At 35.1% G+C, this 12500-nt stretch overlaps 1 protein-coding gene and 1 long non-coding RNA gene across 3 annotated transcripts in view; one reads left to right on the top strand and one right to left on the bottom strand.

The window, feature by feature from the left end:
- Positions 1-12500, top strand: part of csmd3a (CUB and Sushi multiple domains 3a) — a 331891-nt gene that overhangs the window by 79266 nt on the left and 240125 nt on the right. For both annotated transcript variants that reach the window (XM_079894353.1, XM_079894352.1), the window contains exons 6-8: positions 1982-2094; positions 5340-5417; positions 11330-11417. In XM_079894353.1, the coding sequence (XP_079750479.1) occupies positions 1982-2094; positions 5340-5417; positions 11330-11417 (279 nt within the window). The remainder of the gene's footprint in view (positions 1-1981; positions 2095-5339; positions 5418-11329; positions 11418-12500) is intronic.
- Positions 1-12500, bottom strand: part of LOC307172237 — a 185452-nt gene that overhangs the window by 150031 nt on the left and 22921 nt on the right. The gene's annotated exons all lie outside the window — the stretch shown is intronic.

The raw sequence follows: 12500 nt of genomic DNA, 5'->3' as shown, positions 1-12500 counted from the left end.
TTCTCAGGCGCTTGTATTATATAACTCACCTTTAGGGTGGAAATATTGCAATATACATCAGTTATTTCCGGCCACACAGCTAATCTCCAGGAGAACAGGCTCTGAAGCGTTCGGCCCAGTGTGAATAAAGTCAAGCGTTTCTGTTATTATCAGTCACACTGAGAGGTAGAGATTTAAACAACCCCAGATATTACACTTGTCCTGTCCCGTTTGTGCCAGTCATGAAAGACACATCAAGCTGCGCCAGCGACTGCATCACATTCTTCACTTTAACATTCAGCTCCCGATCCAAATCTAATGACTCTATATCATATCTGGATTCAATTTTGTTTTAGTTACTTTATCTTTATTATAGTATGTTTCATTTCTTTCTTTCTTTTTAGTTATTTTATTACTAGGATAAAAACAGGATATCACACTTGGAGGAGGGTTTATATATATATATATATATTGCTTTTTTTTTTTTTTTCATTTTTTGTTGTTGTTAGTGTTTAACAAAACCATAGTGTTTCATTTCAGTTTCATGTTAATTTTTTTAACCTTTTATGATATTTTTTTTAACCTTGTATGACTTGTATTTTTTAACCAAGATATAAAAATACAGGATTTCTAAGACTTGTAGGAGGGTTTATTTTATTTTATTTTATTTTATTTTATTTTATTTTATTTTATTTTATTTTATTTTATTTTATTTTATTTTATTTTATTTTATTTTATTTTATTTTATTTTATTTTATTTTATTTTATTTTTTTTTATGGGGTTTTAATGTTAAAATTATTTCAGTTTCATGTTTAATTTTTTTAACCAAGATATAAAAATACAGGATTTCAAAGACTTATAGGAGGGTTTTTATTATTTTATTTTATTTTATTTTATTTTATTTTATTTTATTTTATTTTATTTTATTTTATTTTATTTTATTTTATTTTATTATTTTAGTGTTATGTTATTTTTGCAGTGAGTCGTACAGTAGTGTTCAGATGACGTGGGGTCAATGGTAAATGTTACTGGTGCCAAATTTGGGTCTCAGAATATTTTTGAGTAAACCAGACTCCGTCAGCCTGTCGTCTCTCAGGTGTGTGTGAGTTCTGGATCCAGCCTTCAACACGAGCTGATGCCTGACGTTTTACAAATGCACAAAAAACTCTGGTTTGCCCTTTTCAACATTACAGAACTGACAGAAGTGTTTGAGACTCATGATATATGTGTTCCCTCTTGTCGGATCTCACTGTAATCATGGCAGCGCTGTGTTTGATTGACAGGCCGAGGCCGGCTGGGTTAGAGTTCACTGGGAACGGATGAAATGGTTCAGGATGAAGAACTTCTGCTCTGTTTTACTGTGTTTCACTGTCACAGCGATTGACTGTTATGAAGTTATGGCTGAATCCTGGAGGTGTTCGAGGAAACAAACAGCTTTTCTGTCATTTGCATCTCAGTAAATAGCAGTAATTTATAAAGGTCACATTTTATGGCATGTGAAGCTTCAAATACTTCCTCCGTTTATTTTGCAACCAGGGCCACTATACCTTATAATAACACCAATCATGAATCCATCCATCCACCCACCCAGAGTTTTACTCCTTCATAGCTTAGCAGTTTTGTTGTCAGTTATGTTTTAACTTAATCTCCAATGTTTCTGTTGAACTTAGTAGAAATAGAACTGTTGATTTTCTGTAAGAGTAAAGCGCTGTAAAATGAATGTGAACATCAGCTCAGATCACTTGATTTGGAGTGAATCTGAGGAGGAGTTCATATTGCAGTTTGATCATTCACCAGATCATTTTTCACTCAATTCTATTGAGTATATGATGCATTTTCTCTCATTTTAATGCTGATTTAACACATGTTATTATAACCCAAGGTTAGTGAAACTTCCCCTGTTCGAGTAGATCAGAGATGTATTGATTTTACAATACAAGAGTTTCGCAAAAGACACTGACTTGATTTAAAAAGGTAAATCCGTCTGCTTCTTCTTCACAGGTTATCAGGAATTAATATTCCTGTTCCCATCGTCAGCAACAAGAACTGGCTCCGGCTTCACTTCGTGACGGACAACAGCCATCGGCACAAAGGATTCAGCGCTCAATATCAAGGTGCGTTTTCAAAAGATTTTCTTTTAAAAATGGTGTGATTCACATTGATCTCCCGGTAAATGCTTACGGCAAATATCATAAAAACATGTCCAGGGGTCTCATTTATAAAACTGTGCGTAGGATTCTTACTAAAAGTGTACGTGCGCCCGACAGCCGAAAATGGCGTACGCCAAAAAAAAATTCAGACTTATAAATGTGTTCGTACGCCAGAACCAGATCCTCATCTGCATATCATTTGCATATGATTATTCATCCATGTGATAACGTTTAACGGTACAAGACACATTACATTAATAAAAACCATGTAGCAGCCATTTGCCTTGTTTTTGAATACATAAATCAAATAGAGTAAAATACATTTCAGAGAAAGTTTTTCTCAATCTTTTCCAACTGCATTTTTAATTGATTTATATTTTTAATGGATACAGATAGGCCTTGGGCATTATTTGCACGAAACAATTTTCTCAGACAATCTGGTTATTATCATGATAAGCAATTCTCTCTGTGGTTCAAACATTAAAACACAGCAACAGGAAAAGTGTTCAGAAGCATCGCATCCACAACAAATATTTCTATTGATTGAAGATAAAAATGTTGTAACTTCTCAGTAATGATTTCATGGTTAAGTTTTTAACTCCATTAATTTGAATGGCATATTTAATCTAAATGTTTATATCAGAAGTAAAACATAGTTTAAATCATTATTTTATTTATTTAAACTGTTATTTGCATCAGTTTCACTAAACGGCCCAATGCGCTCGCTGGCGCGGACATTTAAGAAGGGATGGATATTTGCTTCAAGTGATAGGCTTGGTGAGTGAAATTATATTTGTATTATCTTTCTGTATATGTTTAATGTTCTTTAGATTTTCTGTCTAAAAGTGACCAAAAAGACATTTAACTCAATATGAGACGCACAGAGCTTTCCACTAACTCCAACGTAAACCCATCCGCGGTACTATTGGACGCCCAGGGCAACTTCGTCAGTCATCAGCTCATTCCAATATATAATGGATAATGATATCCTTAATAAAAAATGTGCTTGATAATTCTACAAAACATTATGATAATGTTATGGACATTATTTTTTTAATTATTTACCTTTTGATGCAGAGTTTTCGACAGATGCATGCTATTTTAATGTACAGGGTGGGCCATTTATATGGATACATCGTAATAACATGGGAATGGTTGGTGATATTAAAGTCCTGTTTGTGGCACATTAGTATATGTGAGGGGGCAAACTCCTCAAGATGGGTGGTGACCATGGTGGCCATTTAGAAGTCGGCCATCTTGGATACAACTTTTGTTTTTTCAATAGGAAGAGGGCCATGTGACACATCAAACTTATTGGTAATGTCACAAGAAAAACAATGGTGTGCTTGGTTTCAACGTAACTTTATTCGTTCATGAGTTATTTACAAGTTTCTGACCACTTATAAAATGTGTTCAATGTGCTGCCCATTGTGTTGGATTGTCAATGCAACCCTGTTCTCCCACTCTTCACACACTGATAGCAACACCGCAGGAGAAATGCCAACACAGGCATCCAGTATCCGTAGTTTCAGGTGCTGCACATCTCGTATCTTCACACCATAGACAATTGCCTTCAGATGACCCCAAAGATAAAAGTCTAAGGGGGTCAGATCGGGAGACCTTGGGGGCCATTCAACTGGCCCACGACGACCAATCCACTTTCCTGGAAACTGTTCATCTAGGAGTTTTTTCCTGAGTCGTTCCCTGAGTTTTTCCAGCAAGATGGTGCACCACCACATTATGGGTGCCAGGTCCGAGCATTCCTAGATGAACAGTTTCCTGGAAAGTGGATTGGTCGTCGTGGGCCAGTTGAATGGCCCCCAAGGTCTCCCGATCTGACCCCCTTAGACTTTTATCTTTGGGGTCATCTGAAGGCAATTGTCTATGGTGTGAAGATACGAGATGTGCAGCACCTGAAACTATGGATACTGGATGCCTGTGCTGGCATTTCTCCTGCGGTGTTGCTATCAGTGTGTGAAGAGTGGGAGAACAGGGTTGCATTGACAATCCAACACAATGGGCAGCACATTGAACACATTTTATAAGTGGTCAGAAACTTGTAAATAACTCATGAACGAATAAAGTTACGTTGAAACCAAGCACACCATTGTTTTTCTTGTGACATTACCAATAAGTTTGATGTGTCACATGGCCCTCTTCCTATTGAAAAAAACAAAAGTTGTATCCAAGATGTCCGACTTCTAAATGGCCACCATGGTCACCACCCATCTTGAGGAGTTTGCCCCCTCACATATACTAATGTGCCACAAACAGGACTTTAATATCACCAACCATTCCCATGTTATTACGGTGTATCCATATAAATGGCCCACCCTGTATTTTGTTTTAATATCCTCAACATTTTATAACTTAATAACACGAAAGTGTGCTTAATAATTCAACAATGCAATAGGATAATATAACAGTTATTATTTTCAATCATAAGCTCTGTGCATCTCATATTGACGCTAAAGGGTGCCGTGTGCGTTGGAAGTAGACGGCGACGGACGTGACAGAAGCGTAAGTATATGACGCCCTGGGAACGAGAACGGGTTGAATATTCCCGTCAAGTTTGTTTTTATAAATCACAACTTATGCGTCGGAAGTGGCGTACGCCTCTTTCAGGGCCTGTTTTGTGCGTACGTACGGTTATAAATGAGGCCCCAGGTCATACACATTTCACCTCCAAATGAGGAAAACATACATGTAACCGGCTGTTACATATGAAGTATCTTAATGGTCCTAAAAATAGGCTTTGCTTTTTTGCAAAATGTAATTTCTTGTTTTTTCTTTTGATTTTGGGCCGCAGTTTGACCCGACAGCTTTCATGTGATTCAGGAGTGATTACATGCTGATATCTGTGATCACCTCGTTAATCTTAATCACCTTATAATTACAAACAATTACTTGATATTTTATAACGAGGAGCGCAAGACGACCTGTCGGAAGTTGAATCAAAGCAAGTTGTTTTCAATTAACTTGATTGGAAGCAAATCTTAGACATGAATTCCAGTCCTAATATACTGTAGGAAAATAATTATATTTTATTAACACACAAATCATGACTCAAATGAACCGTGTTGTTTTGACTTGTTTTCTAACTAAGTAAGTAGATGTTTCTCATGTATTTCTGCAGAATCCTTTTTAAATCTCACCTTCATGGAATTATAATTGACCTGATTTTATTATTGTTCTCTTTTCCTGAGCAGTGAAACGATCCGGAGATTTTAAATCAAGGGGAGTAAAATTACTACCTGGAAAAGACAATACCAGCAAATTTTCAATAAGTAAGTGTGTTTTCTTTCTCTTTGTGAAATAGAATTCAATCTGTCTTACAAAAATCAGTATCATGTTACAGTATGGGATATATCAGATGGTACTTTGATATACACTACCGTTCAAAAGACGGAACGTTTATTAATAATTGAGTACCAATAATAACTGATGATGATAATTGAGCATCAAATCATCATATTAGAGTGATTTCTGAAGGATCATGTGACACTGAAGACTGGAGTAATGATGCTGAACATTCAGCTTTGATCACAGGAATAAATTACACTTTACTATATATTCACATAGAGAACAGCTGATTTACATTGGAATAATATTTCAGAATTTTTACTGTATTTTTGGTCAAATAAATCCGGCCTTGGTGAGCAGAAAAAAACATTATAACATCTTTTTGACCCCAAACTTTTGAACAGTAGTGTGTACAGTTATAGGAATGGCTTATTGACCAAAATCTTGTTTTATACAGTATGAGACTCTAAACACATTACAGATCATAGATTGTGTTAATGTGGCAAATTAAAAAAATATATTTTTTGAGAATACTGTATGTATGGAAGCTTGTTTCCGCAACTAAAATAAAACATTTCAAAAGATAATTGAGACTTTTTATCACACAATTCTGACTTTATATCACACAATTCTGACTATATAACTCACAATTCTGACTTTTTATCACACAATTCTGACTATATAACTCACAATTCTGACTTTTTATCACACAATTCTGACTATATAACTCACAATTGCGACTTTATATCACACAATTCTGACTATATAACAGTCACACAATTCTGACTAAATAACTCGCAATCGCGACTTTATATCACACAATTCTGACTTTATATCACACAATTCTGACTTTATATCTCGCAATTCTGACTTTTTATCACACAATTCTGACTTTATATCACAATTCTGACTATATAACTCGCAATTGCGACTTTATATCACACAATTCTGACTATATAACTCGCAATTGCGACTTTATATCACACAATTCTGACTATATAACTCACAATTGCGACTTTATATCACACAATTCTGACTATATAACAGTCACACAATTCTGACTAAATAACTCGCAATCGCGACTTTATATCACACAATTCTGACTTTATATCACACAATTCTGACTATATAACTCACAATTCTGACTTTTTATCACACAATTCTGACTATATAACTCACAATTGCGACTTTATATCACACAATTCTGACTATATAACAGTCACACAATTCTGACTAAATAACTCGCAATCGCGACTTTATATCACACAATTCTGACTTTATATCACACAATTCTGACTTTATATCTCGCAATTCTGACTTTTTATCACACAATTCTGACTTTATATCACAATTCTGACTATATAACTCGCAATTGCGACTTTATATCACACAATTCTGACTATATAACTCGCAATTGCGACTTTATATCACACAATTCTGACTATATAACTCACAATTGCGACTTTATATCACACAATTCTGACTATATAACAGTCACACAATTCTGACTAAATAACTCGCAATCGCGACTTTATATCACACAATTCTGACTTTATATCACACAATTCTGACTATATAACTCACAATTCTGACTTTTTATCACACAATTCTGACTTTATATCACAATTCTGACTATATAACTCGCAATTGCGACTTTATATCACACAATTCTGACTATATAACTCGCAATTGCGACTTTATATCACACAATTCTGACTATATAACTCACAATTGCGACTTTATATCACACAATTCTGACTATATAACAGTCACACAATTCTGACTAAATAACTCGCAATCGCGACTTTATATCACACAATTCTGACTTTATATCACACAATTCTGACTTTATATCACACAATTCTGACTTTATATCACACAATTCTGACTTTATATCACACAATTCTGACTATATAACTCACAATTGCAACTTTATATCTCACAATTCTGACATTATATGACGCAATTCTGACTTTATATCACACAATTCTGACTATATAACTCACAATTGAGACTTTTTATCACACAATTCTGACTTTATATCACAATTCTGACTATATAACTCACAATTCTGACTTTATATCACACAATTCTGACTATATAACAGTCACACAATTCTGACTAAATAACTCGCAATCGCGACTTTATATCACACAATTCTGACTTTATATCACACAATTCTGACTTTATATCACACAATTCTGACTTTATATCACACAATTCTGACTATATAACTCACAATTGCGACTTTATCTCACAATTCTGACATTATATGACGCAATTCTGACTTTATATCACACAATTCTGACTATATAACTCACAATTGAGACTTTTTATCACACAATTCTGACTTTATATCACAATTCTGACTATATAACTCACAATTCTGACTTTATATCACACAATTCTGACTATATAACTCACAATTGCGACTTTATATCACACAATTCTGACTATATAACTTGCAATTGCGACTTTATATCACACAATTCTGACTATATAACTCGCAATTGCGACTTTATATCACACAATTCTGACTATATAACTCACAATTGCGACTTTATATCACACAATTCTGACTATATAACTCACAATTGCGACTTTATATCACACAATTCTGACTATATAACTCGCAATTGTGACTTTATATCACACAATTCTGACTATATAACTCGCAATTGCGACTTTATATCACACAATTCTGACTATATAACTCACAATTGCGACTTTATATCACACAATTCTGACTATATAACTCGCAATTGCGACTTTATATCACACAATTCTGACTATATAACTCACAATTGCGACTTTATATCACACAATTCTGACTATATAACACAGTCACACAATTCTGACTATATAACTCGCAATCGCGACTTTATATCACACAATTCTGACTATATAACACAGTCACGCAATTCTGACTATATAACTCGCAATCGCGACTTTATATCACACAATTCTGACTATATAACACAGTCACGCAATTCTGACTATATAACTCGCAATCGCGACTTTATATCACACAATTCTGACTATATAACTCACAATTGTGAGATAGTTTGGCAACCATAAACAACCAATGTTTATTCAGCTCTATCATAGTTAATGGTAACTGTGTGTGTGTGTGTGTGTGTGTGTGTGTGTGTGTGTGTGTGTGTGTGTGTGTGTGTGTGTGTGTGTGTGTCTGCTTTAAGGATCTACTCTCAGTGCTCCTGCATGTCATGTGTAATTATGACTGTTAATATTGTTGCTCTAATGTCATAAAAGCTCTTCGCTGGTTAATTTCTTTCAGATGTGCATCCCTGTTAATTGTTTAATATTCCGTTGATTTTATTCCGCTGGTGATTTTGCATCTACTCCTTCAAAGCCTGTGATTCATAAAGCACGAACAATGCCACATATTTGTAATCCTCCCGCTTGCCATTTAGCAAATGGATCAAAGGAAATTAGAGCATCCGACGAAACAGAAATCTGCATTTTGATTAATTGAGCTTAGCTTGACTTACAGGTCCCTCACCCACAGAAGCTCTTCAGAGGAGAATGTCGGATCCGTGAAGAGAATGGCTTTAGGGGGGTTAGATTTCTCTCCAACCGAGACTTAATTACTCGACTGAGACGGCCAATCCTAACCTGGATCCAGCAGATGTCCGATCGCTATCTATGGAAATGAGCTTTAAACTCAAAGTCCTTTTTTATGGCTCCACGTGTTGAAGCGCCGAACCCAATGATTCATTTCGCCCTCGACAATGTAGCGCTCCAAACACTTAATTACAAGCGGATCAAATTTTTATGAGCCTCTATTTCACAGCGTCTGCATCACGCATTTGGAAGTATGAGTTATGAGGGACTTAGCGAGTGTTATTCAGGACCTCAGTCTGCTGTCAAACACCCCTTTCTGAACGCTGCCCTTAATGGAGACCTTTTATGGCTTAATTTTGTTATTTGCATGCATTATTTCCTCATATTCTCCATTGTTGCGGCTCCTCTCTTCCCAGTCTGTCAGTAACGCTCTGGAGTGTTTCCCGTATAACGCTGTAACTCGCTGCTTCACTACTATAGTACGATCATCCTTGAAGAAATCAACTATAGTCCCGACTGTTTCCCGAAACCATATTGTCACAAATAACTACTGTTAATGAATCTGTTTGAGATCGAATTAACGCTAGATGTTTCGCTTTACATTACAGACATGCATCTGAGGACTATTTCTCATTTTTCTCAGTTATTTTGCTTTATTTCCAGATTCAATCATAGACTCGTTCTCACACACTAGAGCTCGTTCACACATGCGCACTCTTCAAGAACTACGCTTTAAATCTCTTGACAAACTAAAAGACGTAAATGATAAAAGATCAAAATAAAAGACAGGTTGTACTGAATGTCAGCTCGATTTGTCTCAAGATCAGGATTTATTGAGTCCACATGTCATGCAAACTAGAAACTCTTCTTCTAACCACAGGTCGAGATCTTTCGTTACACACACACAACTCTGCGATGCTGTTTGCCAATGTTCGTTGGAACGATGGTTTCGGGAAACACCGACTCGTTGAACTGATGATAACGACGGAACTTGCGAACATAGTTGGCTAACTATGCTTTCGGCAAACACACTCTATGAAGCCCCTCCTTCTGAAAAGCACACTGTGCTCTGATTGGTCGGCTGGATCAGTGTGTTGTGATTGGTCGAGTGCTTCAGTGTGTTTGGGAAATGTCCCGCCCCTTACCATAACCGCCAGTTTAACACACTACTAACTAACTCAACCAGGCCCCGCCCCTTTATTCTGCGTATTAATTATTTAAAGTTGAAAATCCAGTTTTTAATGTTGTTTATGTGTCTATGTGGTGTTTTTAATCTGCTTTAAGACAAACCATGTGTAAATTCATAAGTCGACAGCATTGCTGAGTATTTCCTCCTTAAAACTGCAGTGAACCAAAGACAGTCTCAAAAACACGCTTTGAAATCGCTGGTGTTTCTGACGTCACAAACTACCTTGTAACCAATCAGATCAACGTGTGATCGTCAACCAGTGGATCTCTGAGCTGAGTGAGTGAGTGGAGGCGGGGCTCATTTGCATATTCATAGAACCGCGCATACTAAATGAGGCAAGGGTGTCGAGTTACATTCAAGATATTTTAAGGCATGAAGAATATTTTTTCAAGGAAAAAAACTTTAAATATGTAATTTTGGTGAGTTTTAAGGGACAAAATTATTGATTAAATGAGGAATATTGTGACGTGTTCGTTCCCGGAAGAAACTCAAGATACAATGGAGGCGTTTCAGGAGTTCAGAAACACTGACGCTGATATAGAGAGACTTTGCAGAGCTTTATCATGCTCAAACATCAGCATTACACACTAAAGAGAGATGAACGTGGAAAAAATCATGATAGGTCCTGCACAACGGTAATTATCATGCGCCCAGTGATGGAGGAGATACTGACCTTGGTCACATGTAGTGTATAAATCATATTCATAAATCACACGAGTTATGCCGTAGGGATGTGTCTGTATTTAGACGTGTGGTTTTGGTCAATAGCCATAACTGTGACATCCAGGAGTGTATCGCGTACATTAATGTTTAACAGAGTCATCACAGCACATCGGGTCATTTCTGTAACCGTTGAACAAAAACGTTTGAAGAACAAACACCACATGTGTGATGTGATGCTTTCTCCCACAATAAATCAGCAATGTACTAAAGTGACATCTAGAATACATCATTCCTAACGTGATTAAAGTGTGGCTGGTTTCTAAACCTTTCATTTGTGCCGAACCATGAGAGAAGAACTTCTCTGTTGACTGAGGATGAAAACTCAATATCTGAGGTTATGGAGAGCATGATCACAGGTTATGAAGGCTGATATCTCCATATGCGCTCTTTCTCCCACAGTGAATGAAGGAATGGTCAAACAGGTTTCCAACTTCTGCCCAGATCCCGGGGAACCGGAGAACGGCAAACGCATCGGCACAGATTACAGGTAAACCTTCTCGTCGTGCACGGGCTGTCAGAACGGGACACACGGGTGCAGTTTGGTTTCAGAAAGTACGCAATTGTGAAAGTTTAGCTCATGAATATTCATTAGGTCATGCATAATTTAACATGATATTTAACTGTTTGGATAGCCAACCTACGCCTAGTTATTTCAGGAGCGGTGAAATGCTTGATAGCCTGTCACAGGAAGGCTATGAGATATTATTTGCTCATTTACAAGCCGAAACTGAATAGTAAACAGCAACACTTAATCATTATTCAAACAACAATTATCATTGAGGTTATATGATCTGACAGAAATATGTTCTCATTAGGTAATAATTTGAAGCAGCAAATAATCTTGCTGATCTACAGTATGATCGCAAATTTGTGATGCATTTTATTTTATTTACATAATGTAATATATTCTATTTTATTTGCTTAAATATTCATATTTATGTTTAATATTAATTTTCCATCAATTTAAATAAAATGCAACTAAAATGTTTAATTTCATGTTATATTTTCTTTCTTTTCTCTTTTAAATATCAATAGTTTTTGCAAAATATTTATTTATTAAATATCAATTTATTAATTTAGCAAAATGAAAATAGATTTGATGTTATATTTATAATATGTATTTTATTCAACGCTATCTCACGACCAATTCGTGAGAGTGATTAAATGTACAAGTGAAGTCGTATGAATTTATACGAATTGCAGAGAGATCGGGTTGTTTTATTTGCTTAAATATTAATATTTTTACTTAATATTAATTTAGCAAAATCTGAATTTAAATATTAATTTAATATTAATTTAGCAAAAAAAGCTATTAATAGTCAAAGTATTAATTTAAATGTCAATTTAGTAATTTAGCTAATTAAAAAAAATGTGTGTAACATTATATGTAACATATCTAATATAATATTCATATTTTTTTGTTAATTATTAATTTAATAACAATTTATATGAATTTAATATTAATATTTTTTGCAAACATTTAATGTAATATTTCTCTCTAATTTTCTTGTAACTATTAATTTAGCAAAAATGTACACATTTAATATACAATTTTTTATTTTATATGCTT

Source organism: Squalius cephalus (genome assembly GCF_949319135.1).
Source record: "Squalius cephalus genome assembly, chromosome: 15".
Taxonomy (NCBI): Eukaryota; Metazoa; Chordata; class Actinopteri; order Cypriniformes; family Leuciscidae; genus Squalius; species Squalius cephalus.
This window is presented reverse-complemented; position numbering and strand designations above follow the sequence as displayed.